The following is a 24898-nucleotide window of genomic DNA, read 5'->3' on the forward strand; positions in this document are numbered from 1 at the left end:
AAAATATAGTAGTTTTCATTGAAATTTTTTGAGAGAGTGTATTTTACAAAGAAAACTTCAGGAGGAGGAAGTGACTCTACAATTACTGTGGGTAATGTCAAAAAAGTAATATGTAACAAATTCCATCACAACTGGCTTGTTTGTCTCTGATAAGAAATGAAGTTTCTGACTGCAGTGGAAATAAAAATGTAATGGGAACTGCATTTATAATACACTGATTTTGTGTTTCAGCAGGTCTTTGTGATATAAATGAAGGTACAGTGGTGCCAGAAGACCGCTGCAAGTCACCCACGTCAGGTAATCATAACTTTCCCTGATCTTCAGCTTGTTATTTTCCCAGAAGATGGCATTCATTAAATTAACACTTGCTAGTTAAGTAATTATATAAAACCTGTTGTCCTCACACAAACTGTTGAAGTTGTCACAAATTTTGCCATGTTGCACAACTGTATTTTTAAAACAAGGCTGACTTAAGAGATGTAATAAGAATATGTCATAAAGATGATTGAAGATATAAGCTGAAATATTTATGCCTCAGGGAAACATGCTGCACAATGGAATTTTGAAGCATTGACAAGAGATGCACAAATTCCTGTAATCATTCATGTGATTGTGTTTCATATTACTCAAAAGTGGTAGAGATTATTTCTGAATGGGTTTACTTCTGCTTCCTCATAAGTGGCAAATTACTATTTTTCTGTGAAATCAGAACACTTCAGAAACCAGCATCCTAAAAAAAGGAGGAGTTTCCTACTTAATACTCCTCCTACTGCACTTTTTTAAAATTTTTTCAGTTGCCACTGCTGTATGTGTATATTTTAAATGAAACTTTGAAAATTTATTATTTTAACATTGGCTAGTTGAGGCTATAACCATGTAAATAATTAATAATGTATGTCAATGTATAGTATTAGAATGAATAGTTTTTGTGGTAGCTAAAAATTGTCCCTTGTCTTCACTTACTGCTCTGATAACTTTTAAAGATGTCATTTTGTTTCATTCAAAACTACTCAAGGTCAAAAGACTCAACTGCAGATTTAAATGAAATACTTAAAGTAGTAGTATTTACTGCAAAATGCTAATCAAGATGGGAGTCTAAAGATATGTTCCTTTTCTATTGTAGCCTGTATCTTTCAAAGCCAAATTGAATGCATAACTAACCAAAACATTGTGTTTGTAGCTCTAGTAGAAATTTTAACATTAATTTTAATTTCTGATTTGACAGTTGTCTTTTGATGTTCATTTTAAATTGTGCAAAATACTCCTCTAGATCAGTCAATGTCATTTTCATTTTTGCTAGCACTTTCTTAGAGTAAATTTGATTTATTTATAATTAAGGCAAAACCTAGCTGTGAGTTTTAATTTAAAGTCTTACCTGAAGGTGTGATTTCACAAATCTGTGTTGCTAAGTATTGGCATGCTGAAGTCATCAACTTCAGTATAGTTTATAATGAAAGCATTTTTTATAGTTTTGACAATAAAGTGCATGTTTTCTATTTCATTTTTACATATTGAGACCAATGCCTGTATACAATTTACCATGCATTGCTGCAGTTGTAGTAAATCATTTATCTGTCAAGGTTGAGCATAGTTATCAGTTCACTATGGCATTTGAACTGGACCCACTTAAAAAGTCTGGGCTAAATCTATTTTCTGGTGCTATAAAATGTCTGCAGTCAACATCTTTTATGTGTACCCTTTTTTCCCCCTGCTCCACAATCACCCAAATGTCAGCCCAAATAACTCCTAACTTGTACCACTTAAAACATTGTGTAGTTTAAATAAGAGGGTTTCTTTCATGATTGGGTGTTGAAGTAGAGTAAAACTCACTTGTGCAACAGAGCAATAAAGGCAAGTCCAAAAATGAAAATTCATATTTATGGAAAACTCCTAAATTTAACAATTGGCTACTCCTGCCTTCCTCCTGCTTGTTTGAGTTGAGTGTGAACTGAAGAAGATCAAAAAATAGTGTCTAAAGTACCAAAAATAGTGAATGGACAAAAGATAGAGGGGAAATGCAACTGTTGTGCTCTCCTGTAAAATAGAAACCTCTAGTAGTGAGGTTGGGCTGTGCCTTGCCTCCCTCAATTCTGCCCTCTGCTCTCATTGAATGAGATGAAGCTTATGGTAGACTTCTCAAGCTTTTCTTTGAAAAAATCTTGGATGCACAACCCTAGTATGAAAATAATTTGTTGATGTTTGTGAACTGAGAAGAACTTCAATTCCTTAGGCTTGGTTTGAATTTAATATTTTCTGAGTAAAAGTACAAGACTGAAAACAAGCTTTAAAGTGGCATTTAGCTCTCAGATGTAAGAGAGGACCTCTGCAATTTACTGCAGAATATTGGCAAGCTTGAAAAGAAGGATGGAGGCTAAATTTAAGGAAACTTTTTGCAATCTAGAGGCTTCCTAGTTAAGAGGAAAATACACAAACACAAATTGTTTGCATGTTACTAGCTCTAAGATTAGAGGATGGGATTGGCAATTGAATGCCTTATTGGCTTTCATTGTTACAATGTGATCTGTAAAAGGGACCAGTCTGCAATTGCTCAAATTCACCTTTCCATGTGCAGGTAAAGAGAAGTGGAAGGTACCTTCCATTAGACTTCCTTCAGTGGGTGGTTATATAGATGAGAGGACTGTGAAAGGGACTCTACCTGCCTTTGCAAGCTGAGAGAGTATCCTGCAGTTTCAGTAAAACAGAACAATAGAAATACTGTGAAAATACAGGAGGAATAATCTTACCTCCTGCTTTTTCTACAAATGTCAAGCAGTAATAGGCTTAGACTCTGGGGGTGTTTAGCTGACCTAAAGCATTGTACAGCATATCAAGTTTTTGTCTTCAGAAGTGCCAAAATGCTTGTGTTCTATTCTAGTTTTAAACTTCACCAATATAAGATCCAGTTAAATTTGTAATTTTTTTAGATTAATTGTTTTAATTTGCTGGCAATGTTTGAATTTCATGACAATGATGAGCCCGAAGTTGTGGTTTGTTGCCATGATCAGTTTTTCAGGGTTGAGATACAGAAAAATCCAGGTGGCAGTATTGGCTCAGAGTTGTCTGCAGAGTAGTTGAAGAACAGTGGTCCAACAGTGATTTAGTGCATTGAAAAAAAAAACTAAACAGATTTATAAAACTTGTGTTTATACTTACAGCTGTGTTTTGTGAATCATAACTTAGACTAGTCTCTGTGTCTGAAGCAATGATTAGTAGAGCCATTTAGTTATTCAGTGTAAACATTTGTTCAATGAGGGAATTATTTCTAGCAATAAACTCACTGCAATGTGCAGTATTGTACCTTGCATTATAATTTCTGTGGCTAGTTTCAATATGGCAGAATTCTGTCATGCCAAAAGTATTTTGCACCTTATAATGTTTAGTACAGCTACAGAGAATACAAATGTCAGTATTTGATATTTTCTTTGCATCTTTGTTAAACTCAGAGCTTGCATATAATTTTATATATTATATGTATACATATATTGTATTAAAGATGTATACATATATTATATAATAGATGTATATTTTATATGCTTTGATATACATTTATTTATTGTGTCTGAGATATACCTCTTCATTCATGTCAAATGTATACACATTCTGTCTCCACTTGTAGGTTCTGGTTCACCAAACAATTCTGATGATGAACAAAAAATGAATAATTTTATAGAAAAGGGTACAGTATTTTTCTTTTCTTTAGTGTTATTTTTTCTTTAGTTCACCTTTTGAAACACTTAGATTGATTTTTTTTTTTTTTTTTTTTTTTTTTTTTTTTAATTAAAATATTATTTACAGTGAAGACCAAAAGCAGAAAGTTTTCCAAGATGGTAACCAATGACATAGGTAGGAACTAGAAAAATTTTTCTCTTTCTAATCCAGTGCCTTACGCTATGCAGCACTAACCCAGCAGCAAAAAAAAAAAAAAAAAAAAAAAAAAAAAAAAAAAAAAAAAAAAAAAAAAAAAAAAAAGCAAAATAACAGTCGAACTTCAATGCATTGTTATTCATTTTTTCATTCTTTATGCTAATTGGTAATTCTTTGGGCTGCTTCTGTACTAAATATACTGGGCACAATAATTTTAAAAAATCAAGGGTATTGGTGTTTTTCTCTGATTTTACAATTGCACTTCTCTTTTTCTGGATGGGTGAAATTCTAATACATAGTAAGAGTTCAGTCTATGGAAGTCACAACATGATTCCACTACTTTTGTGAACGTGTGCTGGTTTTGGGAACATATGGCTGATACCATTTCTTTTTTATATGTTGTATTTGTGGCCATATGGTAAGATTTTTATATGGCTGTGGTCAAGAAAGAGGTACTACCATGGTTTCCTTTATTCATTTGGAAGAGGACTGGCTTGTATATATAAGTATACTCCACTGCTGTTCCAGAACTCTATTTTCTGCATCCAACAGTGGCAGAATACCCTACCAGCTGTAGACTTGTGTCTTAGTTTGGCAACAAAATTGCCTTGGGATATGTTGTATGCAGATAGATTGAACCCTTTCATGGCTGGAATGGTAATAACTCTGCTTCTGACAACTGGCTCCTTAAATCAATGAAAGCAAGAGGCTATGTGATTTAGCTTTGGGAAAGGGACTCTTCTTCCTTAACTGGGATATGGTTACTTTCATTGCAGAATCACTTTGCTAATGTACATTTTGTTTTCACATAGCAGATTAGTATCTCATTGCAGGACAATTTCATTTTATCTCTTCAGTCAGTTTAGATTGAAATTATGTGGTAAAACTAGTTGCTAAGATACTATTTCACAGGTTGTGTGGAAGAAAATCTTAAGACTAGGGAGGAAGATTTTTCTTTTCCTGAAGTCTTCCTTTGGTTTTTCTGTTTGGCAAATTATTATCCTAAATTATTAATCTCTTTCGTCATAATTCAGTATTTGACACAAAGAATCATTCAAAATTCAGGGAGACAAACCAAAGTATGACAAAATAATCCTTGAAATTTGAGGTACAGAATGAGAAAATACTGTACAAAGGACGTATTTTTGCTCTGTGTTGAGGCCTTCTTGCAATGACAATTGGAAATGGCAGGGAAAATTAATTTTGAGGCAGTACCAGTCTGAATATAAGTCAAGAAAGCAAATGCCTGTCAATAATACATTATATAAATTAATCTGTACTTAAAAAGATATTGTCTTTTACCTGAGCATTAATATGTCCCCCTAAAGGAAATTCAGAGTAACTAGAACATAATGTTCAGGTTGAGAAAAACGTGAGAAAAACAACAACTAATCTTGTGCTTGTTATATCCATGTCCATTGAGGTAATGTTTTCCTTTTGTCTCTTTTGAACATAAGACACACAGTCTTGTGCAAAATACATTGAAAAACTGACTGTGACCTCTTTTTTTTTTTTCCTCCACTTCTTTTCAAAGAGTTATGTTAGAGCATTAATAAAGTATGCTAATGAGGATTCTATAGAGCCATCCCCATCTGTTTCAGCTGGAAGCCTTTCAACTGAAAGTATTAGGAATGTTTTTCACAGCTAAAAAAAGCAAAACATTTATTTATAAGCAATGTGTTCTTTAGGGTGTTAGTTATACTGTGATTTGTGTAATTTGCACAGTTTATTAGAAGCTTAAAGATGATTATTTATTTTGCATTTTCCTAGTTTTGAGTGGTTTGCTGTGCACTGAATGTGGTTGTTTCACTACCATGTTTTCTATTGCTTATCTGGCATGCTTATTCTAGCTCTTTCTGAACTTACATTCTAAGCTCTTCCACGTAAATAAACCACATTTTCTGTGTTAATAATTGTATTTTTTTGCTTTTCATTGTTTTAAACTGAATTGACAACCAAATGTGCATGGAAAATTAGTTTTGTAAAATGTCACTGTCATTAACATCACCATGTTGTATGAAACAACTTGTTTGCCATCAGCTGTGTTCTCAGGGATGAGTTTGTATTTGATGTGTATGGCATGGTCATAGCTCTCTGCACTGGTGCATAGAGCAATCAGTTTAAGTTCTTTCCATTATTTGTCAATGTGTGAAATACAACCTTCTAAATGTGGTGCAAAAAAAATTAAAATCATTTACATTGGTAACTTCAGTTGCTGTTAATATCACTCCTGTGTTTGTCACATGGGAATAGGGAGCAAGGGAATACTGCTAGCAAAGTGATTTCATTTCAGTGATAGGGCTGCAAGTTGGTAACATCATACATGCAGTTATAAACATGAAGCCATTGTCAATTTATCACTTTGTTGCAACTGATGCAGGCCATCGTCATTTCTACAGATTTCTATAGCTAGTGACAGTAACAAGCAAGGTTTCTGTGATTAGTGAGAGGATCAAAAAGCTATGGAAAACTGAAACAATACCCCAAGTAAAAGTTTGAAACAAAAAAAAATAGCCCATATTAAAAAATATGCACATACTTCATGCACCAACATTTCGATCAGTTGTTCTGGTTTGTTGTCTTTTTCTAAATACTCAACTTTGAGTGCTCGTTGCTAAGGAATAGATAGTAAATCAAATTAAAGACCTGTTGTGAATGTGTTGCTTTTGGGTCCTATTTCCCTTTATTTGCATCAAAGATAAACCTTGAAAAGATTAATTGTTGCCTTGGAGATATTGAGATACTTGATTTAAGTAAGCTTTTCTAGAAATTTTAGGAAGTACTATGGCCATTGTTGAATCCACCCCATTCTTGTAAAAATGTCACGTATTTGAAAGTATAAATAATATACTCTGTAGTAATATACAGAAGCATAATAAATGTAAAGTAATTTACAAGAATAATTGGTAGGAAGTACTTGTTTTCTAAGGATGTTTCATTTTTGTAGAAAGACATTGGGATCCAACTTCAGTGGAAGCAAAATCATTAACTATTTTACTCATAATTTGGTTGTTTAAGTATTTGGCATGACGTGATACAGATGATTAAATATTATAGCTACAAATTGTGTTAGAAGTTAAGATGTAATAACCATTTCTGGAAAAACATTTCTTTCTTAATAAAGATGCCTGCAAAATATGGTAGATTTTAAAACCTTTGTAACTGTTCTAGTGGCCTACATTTCAAGCCCTTCTCAGGAAAATTGGTCTTATTTATTTCTTGCACTTTATAAATTTAAAAATAGTCACAAACAGTATTGATAATTATGCCGAGTAGATTTATTTCCAAACTTCTATAATCCCTGCTGTTAGTACTGATGGAGGTTTCTCACATTTCTTATATTCTAAGTGTTTACCTAAATTTTTCAAACATTGCTATAATAATTGACCGTTAATCTGTTTTCATCAAATCAAATTTTAAGACGTTCATAATAAGTTCTTATTTGCCTTAGTGTCAAAGACCATTTCTTTCAATGTGTTTTTAATACTTTGATCTAATTTTGAATTTATTCAAGTATATGTTTTCTTACAGTTTCTTGTAAATTGGTTTTATTATTCTCATATGAATTTTAGAGATTTCAACTTTTGTTAATTGGTAATGTAAATATTTCACTTTGTGTAGTTGTCAAATATAGAATAACTTGAGCACCTTGGTATCTCTAACAGATTCTAAGCTGCTTAGTTATTTGTCATGTGATGTTATGTGAAATAGGCTTCGTAAGTTGTTCTCTTGGTTGTCAAAGCTCTAAGACACGTCTCCTTTGTAATCTTCAGAATTTTATTTTAAAATAAAAGGAATGGAGGAGAAATCACTGTATAGCTTTCAAACTGATGTGCTATACATTTTAAAGTATCAGCTCAGGATAACCCACTGCAAATGAAATGTAGCTTTTACTTCTAAGCAACAGCTTCCTGTTGAGAAGCCTTTTCAGGCTTCAGATTTTCTTCACTGAATTGAAGGTTGTTCCTGCTATACAGGCACATAGGATATTATGGGAAGGCAGTCTTTTATATTTTAACACCTATGTTCCCAAGCCTGACTTGTGAGAAATCTCCAAGAATTCTTGGGTTTGGACAGTTCTTGAAGATGATATCTAATGATGTATATTGACATGTCTGTGTATTACTCTAGGTTTTCTAACTTAGAGAAATACTAAATGTAGGTCTAAACCCAGGCAAATCAGTCACTGTTGCCTTGAGCTGCAGTGTACCAGGAGGAGCACCGCAGTATCCTGGTGTCTGTGTCCTTGTCTTGCACCAGTCTGGGCTGTAAATGCTGCAGCAACCACCACCCTCAAGAGAGGTATTGAACTCTGATATGACAGCTACTATTTGAAGTCAGCCGTGTGCAGCAGGAACAGTCAGCATCACCTCTGTCCTGTTGTACAGCTGGAGTGGAAAGCCTGGCACTGAATGTTCTCTCTGTAGACCTCCATCCTGTATCTTCTGTTTTTCTGATTTATGTCTTTTGCTTTGTTCAAGGTGTCTAGCATGTTGCTGGTTTTCATCTGAGGCATAAAAAATCTGAATTTATCAAAAATTTTAAAACTTAAGCCAATGTGAATACAAGCAGGGCGGGTTTTTTGGTTTTTTTTTTAATACTGAGAATGTTAGTTGAAAAGGGCTTTGCTGGTGAAATATTCATATTTTCTTACTACGTTTAGGCATTTTTTTCTTTGAACACAAGGTGGCACCATTGCTATTGGAATAGGTTCTTATTTCTCATTTACATTTGAATTACTGAGGTTTCTGACACATTAACATATGTTTTGAAATGTTGGGGGTTTTTTGCATAGCACAATAATTCACAATTTCCAGTAATGATATCCTTTTTAACAATTCATGTATCCTCTTGTCCTATTAACAAGGCATAGTTCAGTGTATGTTGAAAATTGACAAATTTGTTTGATCTTACCAGCCTAGTTCACACAGCTGGCCTTTCAGAGGGGAACAAAAAGCTAAAACTGGATCTGCTCTCAGAATCCAACACTTTTGCCTGTACTTGTTATTACGTGTTATAATATCTGTAACGTCGAAACTTTCTCTCTTTCTCTCTCTGTCTTTCTCTCTCTGTCTTTCTCTCTCTGTCTTTCTCTCTCTCTCTTTCTCTCACTCTCTCTTTCTCACTCTCTCTTTCTCTCTCTCTCTTTCTCTCTCTCTCTCTCTCTCTCTCTCTCTCTCTCTCTCTCTCTCTCTCTCTCTCTCTCTCTTTTTTCTCCCAGTTGTTAAGATTGTGCTAAATGTTTCTATTTGAACAGCCAAAAGTGACTGTACTGGTCTTCAATTAATTAATTAGGTTAAGGTATTTTCACATGCTGAAAGCAAAAAAATAGCTCTAGTTATTTTCTGTGTAAATACTTGAGGTTTTGTTCAGTATCTCAGCTCTTACTATTTAAATGTCTAACAAAGAAAACAAACGTTATGAGGCATGTCCATGTTGTAATTCACTGTTCCAGATGAGATTTCAAGATCTCTCAAGAAGCTGATTTAAGTTCAAGCTGACAGCAAAAAGTTGGGCTCGTCATCAGTAGTGCTGTTGTGTACCCTGGTTTTCTGTTTGTATCTCTGAGCTCTGATCTGAAATAGGAGTTGATTTGTTTGGAAGCAACCGTTGGCAGAATCCTCATTTAGATGAGTGTTGGCCTCACTGTTGAGTTAGGTATTTGCCAATGCTAATGCAAGGATGAGGACAGAAAACATATAGTTAGGTTGCCCTTTTCAGTTTCAGCCTGCACTAAAATAAGTGATTAGCACTTCTGCCTGAAAGTAAGTAATTTCAATTCAATTAAAACATACTTTTAACATTGACACATAAAGGAAATTAGAAAATTATTTCTGGAGTCTAGTTCTCAAATTTTTATGATGTATGACAGAAATAAAACTGTTCAACTATTCAGATAACTAGCATTTGCAATATTGATGAGCATAATTGATGATACAGTGACTTATTTCACTTTTGGAAGGAGTGGAAGTAACTTTAAGTCACATTCTGTTCTTCAGGGTATGTTGAAATTGGAATTATTTCTGTTCAAGTGATAATGAGAATGAGGTAACTCAGATTTTAACAGAGAAAAGCAATTGGTTTCAGGCTGCTTTGTGTGGTATCCATTACAAGGTACTCTTAGAATTATGAGGTTATGCTCAGTACCTACTTTAGGAAAAGTATTGCTCATGCAAGATCATGAAGAATTTAATGGTAGATTAAAACTGAAGCATGTGACTGGGAAATAAATTTAGAGTGTAGTCCTGGTCTAGCAGATAAACTATATTACAATAATTCCTTCTCCAGTAATTATTGAAAGAAAGATGGAAGGGATTTGTATAACTGCTAGTTTATTTGTGATGGTTTTTGTAGCACCATTTGTTTGCATTGTTCTGCAGTTTAAATGGACTGCAAGATTTCCATTCCTGTAATAAGAATTTCTAACTCAGGGATGAGTCAAAGTGAACTGTTTTCTATCTGAGCAGTATTATCAAGATCTTTCTGGTTTTTTTGAATGTGTTGCAAGTGTTTGTACACTGCTCATTTTATGCTTATTCTCTGTAATGTCTTCATTCTTCTAAGGTTGTGAATTTTATCTCAGGTGATTAGCTTTTTACACACGTGCATTAATTTTAATGTAATTTCAAGTTGTTGTGGTTTTTTTCTATTTGAAATACCTCAGGTTTGATCAGAAAGTAGGAGTTAAGAAAGGGGGATGGGATCTTAAATTTTTTTGAGAATCAGTGCATATCCTTGCAATTCTGACTTCTCACCTGAGGAATTAAAACTTGAGGTTGAGCCAAAGCCAAGTTCATCCAATCTATTAAGTCCTGCCTGAAGAGAAATCAAGCTCAAAAAAAGTCATAAGGTGCTATACTTAGGGATTTTGCTGTCTTCCCTAATTTAATTTGCACCCCTCACTTGGGGAAGTGAGGCTCTGCTTTAGTGGAAATCCTTTAAAGTCCCTCAATGAATGTAATAAATAATTTTATATTAAATATTGCAAAAGAAGCAAATAAGGACCAGCAAAATTATGTTTATTCTTTTTAAAAAAAAGATATACTTCACTTTTCAGCAAAGATGTCCAGGAAGCTAAGTTTGCCAACTGAGTTAAAGCCTGATTTAGGTAAGTTTATATAGTTGATTTTGTTTTTACTAAATCTGAATGTGAGTATGTTAAAGTAAGAGGCCTAAATTATGTAAGCTGTCATGACTTTATGTTGCATTTTTCTGAAGTGTAGAAATAAAATTTTAATTCCACTCTTTTTGGGGACTCTCAGGCACAAAATGTCATTGCTGTCATCGTAAGGTAAGCCTGCAATTCCTGTATATGGCTTATCACACTTCCATCATAATTTTTAGGGATCTGTCACTCCCTTTATCTCTAGTGCTGTGATAGCAAAAGCGTGAATAAGCAGACAGTATTAGGAAAATTGCTGCCTGTTTAGGACCATCTGATACACTTTAAATTGAAAAATGAAATATCTTAACAAGATATGTTGAGGTGCTCTCAACAAATTGTTGGACATAGTAAATTGTCTTGTGACCACTCTCTCTGAAGTAAAGCAACATATAGCTGTTTGGATGGATGACCAGTCTGAGAATTTATTTTTCTTGAAAATACACAGTAACATTTTAAATAGGGATTAGTTAAATTGTGAGGTCTGTAGTACTAAAGGTCATTGTGTTGCCTAAAACAGCTTACAAATGAGTAGGTTGGGGTTTTTAAGTGCTTTAACTGCCAGCTGTTAGATCAGATCCAGCTTCTCTCACTTGTTCTCTAAAGATGATGGGGGACAACTGTAGACTTACAGTAATAAATGCAGCTGCCTTCTGCCTGCCACAGCTTGCTCCTCTTTCTGAGCAGAATTGCTCCCACCAACCCAGCAGAAGACTGGCAGCTGTAGCACTGTGTGTTTGCCGGGTGCTGCTGCTGTCAACAAGGGGAGAAGTCCATGGCACTGGGGTGTTCTGAAAATGAGCTGGACCACCCTAATTTACAATTACAGCTTGCTCCTCTCAAAGAAATGTGAAGTTGGAAGCAATTCTCAGAGATTCTTTGTCCAAGGATTGGCAAGGATCATTTGGCAGGGATACAGATGTTTTGACAATTTAACCTCTGATCTATTCATGAGCCTCCAATAAATAAGTTTTTAGAAATATACCAAAGTTTCAATGTTATGTAGTTCTAATTAGACAGATTTCCTGTTATTTAATCAAACTTCCTTGCTTCCATGTTAACTTTTTCTTGCCCTTCCCACGATAAACAGGCATAACAAGTACTCCCTATCTTTGTTAGTCTTTTTTTATGCTGTTGAAATCTGTCATCATATCTCTAATTTCATTTTTACAGATTTTTTTTTCTTTACAGAATTCAGTTCTTTCTTCTTTAGGTTATGGTATCTCAACCCAGGGTGGCTTCTGTTTATCTCCTCTGGAAGTGGAATTTTTCCTCATCTTTCTAAGCTCAGTGTGTGGAACTATACTGATTTGACTGCAGCCATGTTGGCACAGAAGAGTGGAAGAATTTGGCAACTCTTTTCAATACGTTTCTGTTGTTCCACATTAAGTTTACTAATGGTTTAGGGATAATTTTGGTACAGAGTGAATTTCATATTTGGCAAACTGGAACACATTTTTACTTAATTAGCCAATTGTAATTCTGCTGTTTTGCTCGCAGTTCCTTGATGGCAATAAGTACTTGAAAGTGTTACTTTTTCCTGATGAAGACTGGTGAAAAGTGAATGCTGAATTTTTTCAGCACTTTCCAATCTTGAAAGAGAGTGTTTTCTACATCACTTAATATTTGCTGTTCCTTCTACTGAAATAATGGAAAGGGATTTTTGTCACATCTTTTCTGATAAACTCATAAAATAGTTTGTACCTTCTGCATTGTAATAGCCTTTGGTTTTGACTTTGCATGTATGTGAATATCTGTGCTTAGAGACGTCATTTTGTTCTGTGTAAAATTCTTCTAAGTTTTCAGGTCTGTAAATCACTTTCTTAAGCAATTACATTTAATTTTGCTTCTGTCTTTTCTCATAATGATACAGCTTTTGCACAGTGTTCTTCTGTGTTGGCTTGCTTGCATTTTGTCACTTATGTGGCCGTATTTACTGGCTGAAAGAGACAGCTGAAATGCCTTTCTCCTAAACTCATTATTCTTATCATTGTCTCTGGTTTCTTTCCATGGCTTCTTGAAACCTACTCTTCCATAATCTTGTTCTTTCAAGTTAGTTTTCTGTCTTTAGATCTTTAACCAGCTCCTTTTCCTTTCTGAACAGATAATATCTAAGTTATGTGTTTCTGTATTTATTCTCCACTTTCTAAAACAGAACTTATCTTGATCATACCCTTGTCTGCATTATACCATTGCTTTTCAATGTTCTAGTCCAGTGATTAAGATGCTGCTGCCACTAGGTGCTATTCCTTGCTTTACTTCCTCAAAAGAGCCTCATCTTTCCGTCCTCTGATGCTGTGTCGTAATTCATCACACTGCTCTTCATCTGAATCTAATCCATTTACAGACATCTTCCTTGACTTTAGGATAAATAAGATGCACTAAAGCAGTTAAGCTTTCAAACCTCTGTTCTCTCTTCTGTATGGATTGTCCACTCAAAAATGCCCATATTGTCTGACAAGTTCATTTATATTGGTTTTCTCCTGTCCATTCTAATGCTTCTGGAATTTGTATACATGTTCTTCAAGTCAACAAGCTAGAACTCACAAATGCACATATAAAGCTATGCTTATTGCAGTTACTGTATGATTGATGAAATTCAGACTGATTAATCCATGTTAAAGTTGAAAAAAAAAATAATTTAAATAGTAAATAATCAAGCCTGAAAAAAACAAGCATATAAGAGGTGGTGGTCATTAGAAGACTTATAAAAACAAATTGTTGTTTTCATTGTTTTACACTGGATTTATTGGTTTTAATGTGAAAACTTATTATGTAACATCTGAGTGATTGAGTTAGTTTCTATAATCCATGTTTTATATTTGACAGCTAAAATTCCACAGCAAAGTGGTTTTTTTTTCTATTCTCTTGGAATGAGGCAGTTATCTCCTGAGAAGATTCACTGTTTGTGTTAAGTAAATGTGTGTATAGTCAGTTGAAATCTAGTATGTATGCTTTCCAAATGCATGTTAGCTATTCTTTGTAGAAATTTTTTCAATAATTAATGAAACTAACATAGTATTAGTACTTGAATGGTTGAATGTTGTTCTTTAGCTCTTAATCCTGCTTTAAAATGTCAGTTGCATCTATACCCTACTCAAAAGGGTTTTGAGTTATTTTTTTAGAAAGCATAATATAAATTGCATCAAAGTTTTGCTGGTGAGGGCTGTCTTGTACTAAAACTTATTAATTATGAAATAAGAAATTATAGCATTAATTTGTGAATGCACAGATAAATTCAGTATCTACTGATATATTAGATATTGCCACACCTACAGATAGCATACAGCAAGAGTGAAGCAGCATAATTTATTTTAAACATTAGGATTCTCATTGCTAAACAGTGAGCAAGACATCTGGAAAAGCTTTAGTGCTATTACTGGCACTATGCTACAGAATTCCAAGTGGAAATCTTCAGCTTTGCATAGCAGTACCAGGTGCATTTGGTAGCATTTGTTTTCCTCTTACCTAAAAGTTCAGGGTTGTGTAAATAGCCTGTTAGATCTCCTGCACACAGTTTCCAAAAGTGAAACAATATTGTGAGTCACTACAGGTTCTATGCTATCATGCTGTGTGGATGCCACTGCATTTCCTAAAGTAAAATAGTTGTATCTTCCTAAGATTAGTTAACTGTGTTCCATGGGAGCAAATATTTTTTTCATCTGACCAATGAACTAATTGGTAGAGAGGTTTGTAATTCAACTTTTTTAAAGGAGTACCACTTGATGATCTGGCTTTAGGAGACAGAATACACTTAAAAATTGTTCGTATTAATTGCCTAATGGCGACCTCTGCAACAAAGATTGGGTGCTTTACTCAAGAAACAGCTGGAAAGGGGCAAATAAGGAAATACGACTAAGGAAGGATAGGGCTACAAAAATCAATAGCATTATAGTTAGTATACAGGTGATGCTAAAGAACAAAAAAATGATTAAATTCTCTTAATCCCTCCAATTTTCCATTCTTTTTAATTAATGCTGATTTATTTTCAGATGTCAAAGACAACTCTTTCAGTCGCTCCCGGAGTTCTAGTGTAACTAGCATTGATAAAGAGTCACGCGAGGCAATTTCAGCTCTTCACTTTTGTGAGACTTTCACAAGAAAGGCTGATACATCACCTTCCCCATGCCTGTGGGTTGGCACCACACTGGGTACCGTGCTTGTCATTGCACTGAACTTACCCCCAGGAGGAGAGCAGAGACTTCTTCAGCCAGTCATTGTTTCTCCTAGTGGTATGTACAAAGCAAACTGGCAAAAATATGCTTTGATGAAGTATTGCCATTCTTCATATTTTTTAAGAAAATCTCTCTTTTTTAAGAAACTTTTAAATTATTGATTAATTAAATATATATATCATTGATTTAGCTGATAAGTTTAACAAGCTAAACTGGTTACTATGTTTTTCTTAAATTGGAAAAGTGGAAAGTACGATTTCATAAAATATGAAAATACAGCTTTAGTGTTTACTTGCTGAGAAAATGATGTTTGCAGTTGTGAAACAGAGATAGCAAAAGAGATGAATAGTATCAAATGTTCAGTTTATTATTGTTTTTTAGTCAGGAGGTAAGAATAATCAATCAGTTTTCCTGCAGCAAGAAAAGGGAGTGCAAACTAAAGCTGTAAATTGAACAACTAGCTTGAAATATTAAAGATAAATATATTCCTTTGGATTGCTTTGAAAGGTCTTGTATCTTGTTTTTCTGATGCACAGTGACTGATTTAGTTGTATTAGATGTATTAATGGTTTATTGGATATATTGTTAGTCATAGATTTAGCTTCCCTGCTACCACTGTCTCATGCAGAACATACTGCTCTAGTCAATTTTGCTACACAGATGGTATCAAACATAGAAATTGCAATGCTATTTGATTATAGGAATGATCAGGAGTGGACATCTAGACCATATATGGATTTGTGCCCATCGAGTGAGGTATTGGCAGCAGTAGTCAGATTTGGTAACATTTGGTCATAAAGGCAATGCTGCAGGCTAGGCAGTATGTTTCCTCTTTGGATCTGCAGCATAATCCTTAAAAGATATTGCTTCATATTTTGTACTTAGGAAATGTTAATGTTGTTACTTATGTATGAATAAATTAAAGTAAAATAAAATTTATTTGCTTAAGATCTGGCCTACAGAGACAGTGATTTAAATAGTAAGGAGGGAGAGCTTTTTCATTTCAAGCTAGGGAAGTGGATTCACGTGTGAACTACAGGGGAGAAATAACAAAAAGACACATGCTTGTTTCTGAAACTGTTGAAGGAAAAGGTGGTGCTCACCTTTGATTAACAGTATTTATTGTTATTCTTAAACATACTGTGTACTCATCAGGAGAGAATGCAATGAGTTGCATTTGTGACACTGAACTTAAATAAAAATACATTTGCCTTGGAGTTAATGGGAGAGTATGCACCCACTTTACCCTTGAAAACTGGTTTAACATTTTCCTGATTACATTTGTGCTTCATTGGTTTTTAGGTAAATGCCCAAGGTTTGTGTACATCTGTTTTGCTAGGGAGGCAAACTGTTTTCTTTTCATTCTCCTCTCTTCTTAAAGGAATATTTTGTAGCTTAAAAAGCAATTCAGGAGAACTGTTTTAGAAATGTATTCAACTACTCTTTCCTAGGAACCATCCTGAGGCTAAAAGGGGCAATCTTGAGAATGGCTTTTTTGGATACCACAGGAGCTTTGGTCCCACCAGCACATGAACCCTGGAGAGAACACTACGAGGATAAAGATGAAAAAGAAAAAGCGAAAAAGCGACGACCTGTCTCAGTGTCCCCTTCTTCCTCTCAGGAAATCAGTGAAAACCAATATGCAGTGATATGTTCAGAAAAGCAAGCAAAAGTTATCTCACTGCCATCCCAGAACTGTATTTATAAGCAAAATATAACAGAGACTTCTTTTGTTCTTCGTGGAGACATAGTGTCATTGAATAACAGTATTTGCCTTGCATGTTTCTGTGCCAATGGACATATTATGACTTTTAGGTAAGACCTGTTTGATAATAACTTAAATATACAAAGAAGAAATAGTCTTCTACTACACAGGTTCCTTTTCTACAAGGTGATGAATTTTTTAAAAATTACATTCACTCAGGGTTGATGATTCTCTTAACACTTGAGCCTGAATAATTTTGATTGCACATTCCTGATAGTTTTGTCTTTAAGACATGGAAAAATTTACCACTTTAGCTCAAGCTAAATTCAACATATTGCTCCAGACAGGTGATACAGGTCCATGATTTTAAGTTTGTCTAAAAGTTGAATTTATTCTCTGATGGAGAAAACTGCCTGGATCCAGACCTTTAGCTTGTATCTGACCAGAATTCTGCCTATTTTTGTGCAGCTGTTTGCATCACCCTCATGCCTCAATATTTTGTTGTGTAGTTTGCTTGTGTCTTAAAGGCCTTAAGCTCAAGCTATGAAGGCAGAATTAACTGCTAACAGTTGTATAGTAAAAGTCATCTAAAGTAAGGGGTTTAAGTTATGAGTTGAAACGTGTAGTAGTAGTAGTAGTAGTAATGGTGTTTAAATATACTTACATCTCACTATGTAATTTTCATGTCCTTTATCTTTGTGGCCTAATGATAAGATGAATGTGGAACATGGCCCTATAATATTATGCCAGTAAACTTCCTAAAAGATTATTTTCAAGGCTTTCAGCTTCGAAAATTCTGTAAAAAATATTTCATTGGGAAGTTGTTAGGAGTAAAACTGAAACTGATACAATCAAAACTTGCTTTTTAATTGTAGTATGTAAGTCTGTAAGTCCATTGGTGTATATACCATGTTTTATGTATTCTAAACATCTCTACAGATTGCTACTCACCTTTCAGGGCAAACAGTATCGTTTTTCCTAATTAAAACTAAACTTAGTAATGTTCAGATGTCATATATTGAAACAAATCCTGTCTTCTTCAGGATTCTTGTTGTTTTCTAATGAACTCTGCATATGTACTAAATTATGAGTGCTGAATTGTTACCCTGTGTGGGGAAGTTTGACTCCAATGCTGAGCTCCACTTTGTAAGCATGAATTGTTGCTGGGGAGTGGACCTTAACATGCAGTATGTGTAAAGTTGTCAGAGCACTGTATCTTACCCAAGATGCCCAATACTTAATTACTGATATAAATTCAGATAGGACTTAGTAAAAACCAAATCTATAACAGAAACTATGAAAATGCTCTCATGGATGTCACACTTGTCCTATCTGATCTAATGTTTTTGTGCTTTGAAGCTGTAAGAATGTTTCGTGCTCCCATTGTTCTGAAGCAAAACACTTCCCTGTTACTAACTCGCTTAGGAATATTCTTATTTTAGATACATGCATGGCAGAGGTGTCATATCTGGGTGATATGCTTACAAGAGAATGCTGGTTTTTATTTCTCACTTTTAAAGCTTATGTCCAAAGGCAATCTCAACATCATGCAAAAATAGAAAAAGCAAAAACAAAACAAGGCAGCCTGATACTGTTGTGGCTGCATCTTTCTTTGGTTTTAACTTCAGTTTGCCCCTTGGCTGCTTTTTTAGTGTCTAGAATTAATAACCTTATGTGGGTGGTGTGTTCAACAGAAGCTGTTTATTGTATTATTGGGATTGGCAGCTAACAACTTTTGTAAATTTTTTTAAGAACGTCACAGGGAATGTTTGTGACAGTATTTTATTTTGGAATCTACTTGTCAAGAAATTAGGTGTTTTGTCCCTTCTTACTTCCATTTATTATCATATTGAGAGAGTGGAACGTTTGGTAGGGGAATATTGTTTTAGCCTAAATGTGCTGTCTGTTCTTCAGTAGATTGATACAGTAAGTACTGCAGTTACATGTACAAAATCAGAAATACAAGGTAAGCAAACTTTGCTCTAAAAGGACTTTTCTATCAGAAAACTATTATGAATAAGATTGTTTGAGGCTACTTTATTCTGCTTTCTTTTGACAGCACACTCATGTTATATTTCTAAATTTTCTCAAGGAAAGATCTTTTAGACTTGTATTTTTACTTAAGGAGAAATTATTAACCTGAGAGAAGAGACAGGATGTTGAATTGTAAACTCTTGGTAGATGCTTATCAAAATACCTTGGTAATTATTAAGTAATGCTAATTCATTAAATAGTGAATTTGTGATTTACATGCTCGGACTATCATTTTTAAAAATGCTTTTAAATGCATCTTTGATGCGGATATTTAAATTTCACTTTTGAGGTGCTACCTTGAAAAATCTAATGTTTTGAGATTCTGTAATGCCATTAATTGATACCTGTTTATGTGGTACTCATGCAGAGGGTGAAGAGAAAAAATTATGTATTGTAGTTTGAAAATGAGCCATTTGATCCATAATAGACATTTCTGCTATATTTAATGGGTTTTTTAATTCTTTTCCTTAAGTTTGCCAAGTTTAAGGCCATTGTTGGATGTATATTACCTGCCATTGACCAATATGCGGATAGCCAGAACATTCTGCTTCACCAACAATGGACAAGCACTCTATCTTGTCTCACCAACTGAAATACAGAGACTCACCTACAGCCAAGAAACATGTGAAAATCTTCAGGTAATGAACTTTTTTTTTTTTTAATCACTTTTTTCTTAGATACATTCTGAGCTGACCACTTAGGCTTTTTGTGCTTTGATTTTTTTTTTTTTTCCTCCCTGTCATTTTCCTTTGCTGTGGAGTCTGATTCTGGATGAATCCCTTCTACCTTAATTTTTTTTGTTTGATCCATGCTTTTGTAGGTGAACCAGTATCTTTCTTAATTTTGTTTTGATCAACAGGATATTTCCTCCTTTCACATGCAGTGAAAATTCCCTTGATCAATTGATGCTGGGGGAGGTGTGTGCTGACACAAGTGGGGAATGCTAACTCAGGATATTTGAAGGAAGCTATTATGTTTCAGGGGTATTAACAGCTTGAAAAATTCTCAGTCATGCTTAACTTGGTAGTTGTATAGAATAATGAAACACCAGAGTTGCATGCTCTACTTTCCTACTGCCATGAGGCTATAAGTATTTGTAGATATAGTTTCAATAGAACAAAGTCAGGAGTCTTGCCCAAGTTGTTGAGGGGCAAATAAGCTTTCCTCAAGTAAAGCATTTAAATGCATTTCTTTCTTTCTGAATTCCATGAACTCAAAGCTTGCAACCATCAGAAGCAGATGGTTTGGACAGATTTCATATGTTTTTATTTTTCTGTTTCCTACATCACCTTGCAAAGACAGATGTCCATTGAAGCATATTTATTTTGAAATTCAAATCCATTAAATAAATCCTGAAAGTGAAAGAATATTCAATTCTTTTTAATAATTTATGCCTTCTTATGTCTCTCTTTCATTGCAAAGGAAATGTTGGGTGAGCTCTTCACTCTTGTAGAAACACCAGAGGCACCAAACAGGGGATTCTTTAAAGGCCTGTTCGGAGGTGGGGCACAGTCACTTGACAGAGAAGAACTCTGTAAGTTATTGCTGTTATTTTTCTTGTATTTCTTCCCAAGGAAGCCAGTGATCCTTGATAAATGTATTACTGTGTTGTATTACTATGTTACTTCTGTGCTGATAGAACATTACCCTTGTGAAGAGGAAAGTAAAACAGGGAGTGACAAATAAGTTTTTCATAAATTTTGTTGTATACCTTACCAAAAAGATCAGAAAAGTTGGTAGTTTTTCCACAGATTCTTTTAGCTCATTTATTCAGCAGTAGATGAGTTGTTTCTTGTTTTATAGTCTTATTTTTATTCATCTTTATGAGGCTTCCAATACTGACTATGATTCTATTTATGCTGATAAAATGAAAGCGACTGCTTGTAGAGAGTTCTGTTCTGGACAGAGAAAAGTCTACTTCAGTTATTTGCCAGATTTTCCACTTTTTACTTGTGCTGAGATGCCAGCAAGGATAGAACCTGATATTTTGATTTTATGATATTTTATTATATTTCAATTCAGTCCTCAGTTTATAGGACAGTAAAATTCAGATTTGGCAAAATTTTCATTTCTTTATAATTTTCTCACTGTTTTTAATTACGGCTTTTTTTTTTTTTTTTTTTTTTTTTACTGTGGTGGCATTTAGCACTTTAATTTATTTAAGGAAAATAGCTTCCATTTATTTACTTAGATATCTGCTAGATGTAACACCATATTATGCAAGTTTATTTTAAAGAACTTTCTTCTTATTAACGTGAAATGTATCTGTCAAAATGGACAAGGTGCTCTGCTAGTCCTTTCTTTTATGTTGGTTCTTTTGATCCCTACAGAGTAAAAATAGACTTCATTACTTGAGCCTGTACATTTTGAGCAAATATCAGATATTTAGAGGTCACTTTCTGTGTCAAAGGTTTCTCTTTTGGATGTTTTTATATATGTATATGTAATACTATGAAAGGTTAGTCAGGTATTCCATACAGAAATTTATGTCCACAAATTATAATTTAATATGACTGAGACAGAGGAAAAAATACCTTGTAACTTTAGAAGCTATCTCTTTATATAGTTTCAAGTTTCAACCATTAAGTTTTGACTTGGACCTTTATAAGGAAAAAAGTATTGAATGGAAGAAAAAAATTCTAATGAATTGTAGTCTGATAGAGTTCAATGACAATTCAAAAGACATTTGAGAATATCTTTTAAGTAGCTATATTTGCCATGAGGGTCACAGCAGAATCTGTAATACGTGAAATTATTTCTCTTTCTTATTTTGGGAATTCACAAAAAGATGTTTATGGTACTAATTTAAATGTATATCATTCTTAATAAAAGCGTAAAATCAAATCAGAGAGTCTTGAAATGCTATATCAAAATATCTTTAACCAGGTAATATTATTTTTCCTAGAGGTGAAAAAAAGAAAATATTCCAACCATATTTCATTGTCTAAAACAATTACTCAGATTTCTGTAGTGTATACAATTCTGCATGAGATCAGCTGAGTGGCTGGTGTCCCATTATGACCAAAGTTGATGCAGTCAGTGCCATCACTGGAGTCTGGAGCTGTTCAGTTGACCATTTGTGCTGATTTCTTCTTACAGCCATACTGTCTTTCTACATTCCTTTTTTTTTCCGAGGTCTTTACAATAATGACAGCATAGACACCTAATCTTCAGGCATCAGCATATAAAATTGAATTGAACTTCCATCAAAATAAACTTCTGTTGGTGGAAACATCCTGACTGACTTACATACCAGCAAAGCACTTCCAGAACTAACCACAACTTTTAGTTTCAAAATCCTGCTTTGTCTGTTGAGCTCAAAACATATTCCATGTGAAATTAGCTATGTTGTGCTGGTGAATTGTTTATTAAAAAATTCTGATGATGAACATGATAATTTTAATTTCACACGAGCTGTGAAGAGGTTACAGTTTTATAACCTGCCTGGAAACTTGAAAATATATTTAATTGTCTCAGTTCTAATGTAGGAACATCTATTAGAGGAGTGAGTGTTGCTCATAGTCATACCTAAAATGCAAAGAAATTACACCTCTTTGTAAGCTAGTTTCTTTATAAACTGGTATAAACTATTTATGTAATAATGATGGAAAAAAAAATTACTATTCTGTATTTGCTGCTTTTTCAAATGCCTCCAGTTGGAGAATCAGCATCTGGGAAGGCATCAAGGAGTCTTGCCCAGCATATTCCAGGACCTGGGGGTATTGAAGGTGTCAAAGGTGCAGCATCTGGTGTAGTTGGTGAACTGGCACGAGCCCGGCTGGCACTGGATGAAAGAGGACAGAAACTGGGAGAACTGGAAGAAAAAACTGCAGCCATGCTTTACAGTGCTGATTCTTTCTCAAAACATGCTCATGAGGTGAGTATGTTAAACTCAACATTAAACTGATTGTCAAATAAATGCAAATTCTGCAAGTGACTAAGCTTCTAAATGTGGAACTCAATGAAAAAAATTACTTGTCACTGAATTAATAAGAGGAATAATGCTTTATGTCAGATTCCTGCTGTCCTTAAGAAAGATCCAGTTGTATGCAAACCCTCTGAGAGTGAATTCAGTTTTTTCCATCAGTAACTACCATAGAATAGCTGTTTTCATCTGTTTTCTGACTTCTTTCCACACCCTGAACTCCTGTGCAACCTCTCCATTCTCCTAAAACTGTCTTTTTCTGAGGCTAGATCACCAACAATGATCCTACCATTAGAAAGCCCATCATGCTAAATACTTAGTGTTCAGCAATGTGTTTGCAACTTTGAGAAGCCTTGGTAAATTCCTTTCTCATGCTGCTTTGCAAGCATATTGTTTGTTTGTGTGGTGTGCTTTGGCATATTACAAAAACAGTAATTAGAAATTTATTTTGTTTTTCTAGATGATGCTGAAGTACAAAGACAAGAAGTGGTACCAATTCTGATGACTCTCATCTATCACATCTGTTTAATTTTGTCCTGATGAAAAAAATCTTGTTTTTTCATTAATTTTGGCAGGACCACTGAAATTTAAAGGAGTATTCACCATCGGATACTGTTGTTTCCTAGCACAAATGACACACTGTTTTACCTCAGTCCTGGCTTTAACTGAGGAGCTTTATATCTAAGAAACACACACACACACGAAAAAGAAACTTGAGTGTTTCTTAGCTGTTGGTTAGCATAAAGTTGGAACAGAGAAGGTAACTGGAACATGTGGAAAAGAGAGTAAAGGGAAATCGTGGTGAGATGGGCAGGGGCAATGCAGGGTCAATCCTGTGTTAATATTTCATATGCCAAAAGTTTTTGTGCTATTGTAACTGCTGCCAGTGTTATACCCTCCTGTAAGGAGAGGCAATAAATCAGGGGTCCAAGAGCTGGAATGAAGTTGTTTGTCTTGCTGGACAGTAGCTGACTTACAATTACCCTCTCCAGGACTCGCTATATTTACCATTATTGTTGAAGAAGAGTTGAAGCTTGCTGTCACTTCTTTCATTTGAAAAGCTGGAAGCTTGGAAGATTTCTTATTGAAAATTGTATACATAGTTGACTTGTGCATAGTCTTTTCTTGGACCCCTGATCTAGTATTCTTGTATTCACATCATATTCTGTGACGTGCAAAACAAAAGAATACGTAATTTTTGCATTAAAAAAGTCAAGTGAATAATATGACTGGAATGTGTCATGCTGGGAGTTTTCATTTGTGTTATGGCCGTGCAATGTGAAATGTGGTAACATCTTCCTTGTGGTAAGAATTCTTCAACTTCTGTTCAGTTAAATATTATTTTTGCCAAAAATAGTTATTGGTTCAGGTTGTGTAACATTTAGAATTGGCTGTGGGTTCCACTCATGCTGTGAGTTTTTATAAATGTTTAACAGAATGTATCTTTACAGCCATTAATTAAAATAGCTGGGATAGTTTTGCTCAAGACTTAAGTTCTAGATGCCCCTTTAGTCCTTTACTATGAAATCAGATAACCTTGGACTCAGGTTTTCAAAGTTTAACACACCATGGAGGTGCTGATGCATGAATAATGGCAAGCAAGCATCTAATAGTTAATAATTGTCAGTATGTTGTTTAGCAACTCTAAGTTCTGCCAGTAGTGCTGTGTTACAAGTACCTGTCTCAGCCTCACCCAGCACTTAAGGCAGTTGTCCTAAAGTTTAGATTTGGTCTCTAAAGCAGTGTTTTCATTGTAAGCAGTGGCAAAGTGTGCACAAAAATTTTAGGAATTGCTGCAATAATATTCAGTTTGGGTGAGGTAAATAATACAGCTGAGCTAACTTGTTAATGGCTACTGTACTAAAGCTATATCAGTGTGAATGACCAGGGAATCTCTTTTAAAAAGAGGGGATTCCTTAAAATAAATGCTTGCATTTCAAAAATTCCTTTAGACCTTTTTCCTTGAAGTAGGAATAATTACTGATTGGTTTTGTTTTATAAAAGGGAGTACTTAGAAGCTAATAGGTCTACAT

General features: G+C 34.4%; 1 protein-coding gene across 11 annotated transcripts in view; it reads left to right on the forward strand.

Moving 5' to 3' along the window:
- The window catches only part of STXBP5 (syntaxin binding protein 5), a 100121-nt gene extending 76027 nt beyond the window's left edge, over positions 1–24094 (forward strand). Inside the window, exons 19-28 of one of the 11 annotated variants that reach the window (XM_079328212.1) lie at positions 232–297; positions 3617–3676; positions 3796–3843; positions 10922–10972; positions 15019–15258; positions 16653–17016; positions 19413–19578; positions 20363–20474; positions 22597–22817; positions 23326–23562. In XM_079328212.1, the coding sequence (XP_079184338.1) occupies positions 232–297; positions 3617–3676; positions 3796–3843; positions 10922–10972; positions 15019–15258; positions 16653–17016; positions 19413–19578; positions 20363–20474; positions 22597–22817; positions 23326–23367 (1370 nt within the window). In that variant the 3' untranslated portion in view covers positions 23368–23562. Of the gene's footprint in view, positions 1–231; positions 298–3616; positions 3677–3795; positions 3844–10921; positions 10973–15018; positions 15259–16652; positions 17017–19412; positions 19579–20362; positions 20475–22596; positions 22818–23325 lie in introns of all 11 variants that reach the window. The other 10 variants (XM_079328215.1, XM_079328216.1, XM_079328217.1 and 7 more) reach the window with 10 other exon arrangements.
- Positions 24095–24898: the final 804 nt, after the last annotated feature.

Source organism: Erithacus rubecula (assembly GCF_903797595.1).
Source record: "Erithacus rubecula genome assembly, chromosome: 2".
Classification (NCBI taxonomy): domain Eukaryota; kingdom Metazoa; phylum Chordata; class Aves; order Passeriformes; family Muscicapidae; genus Erithacus; species Erithacus rubecula.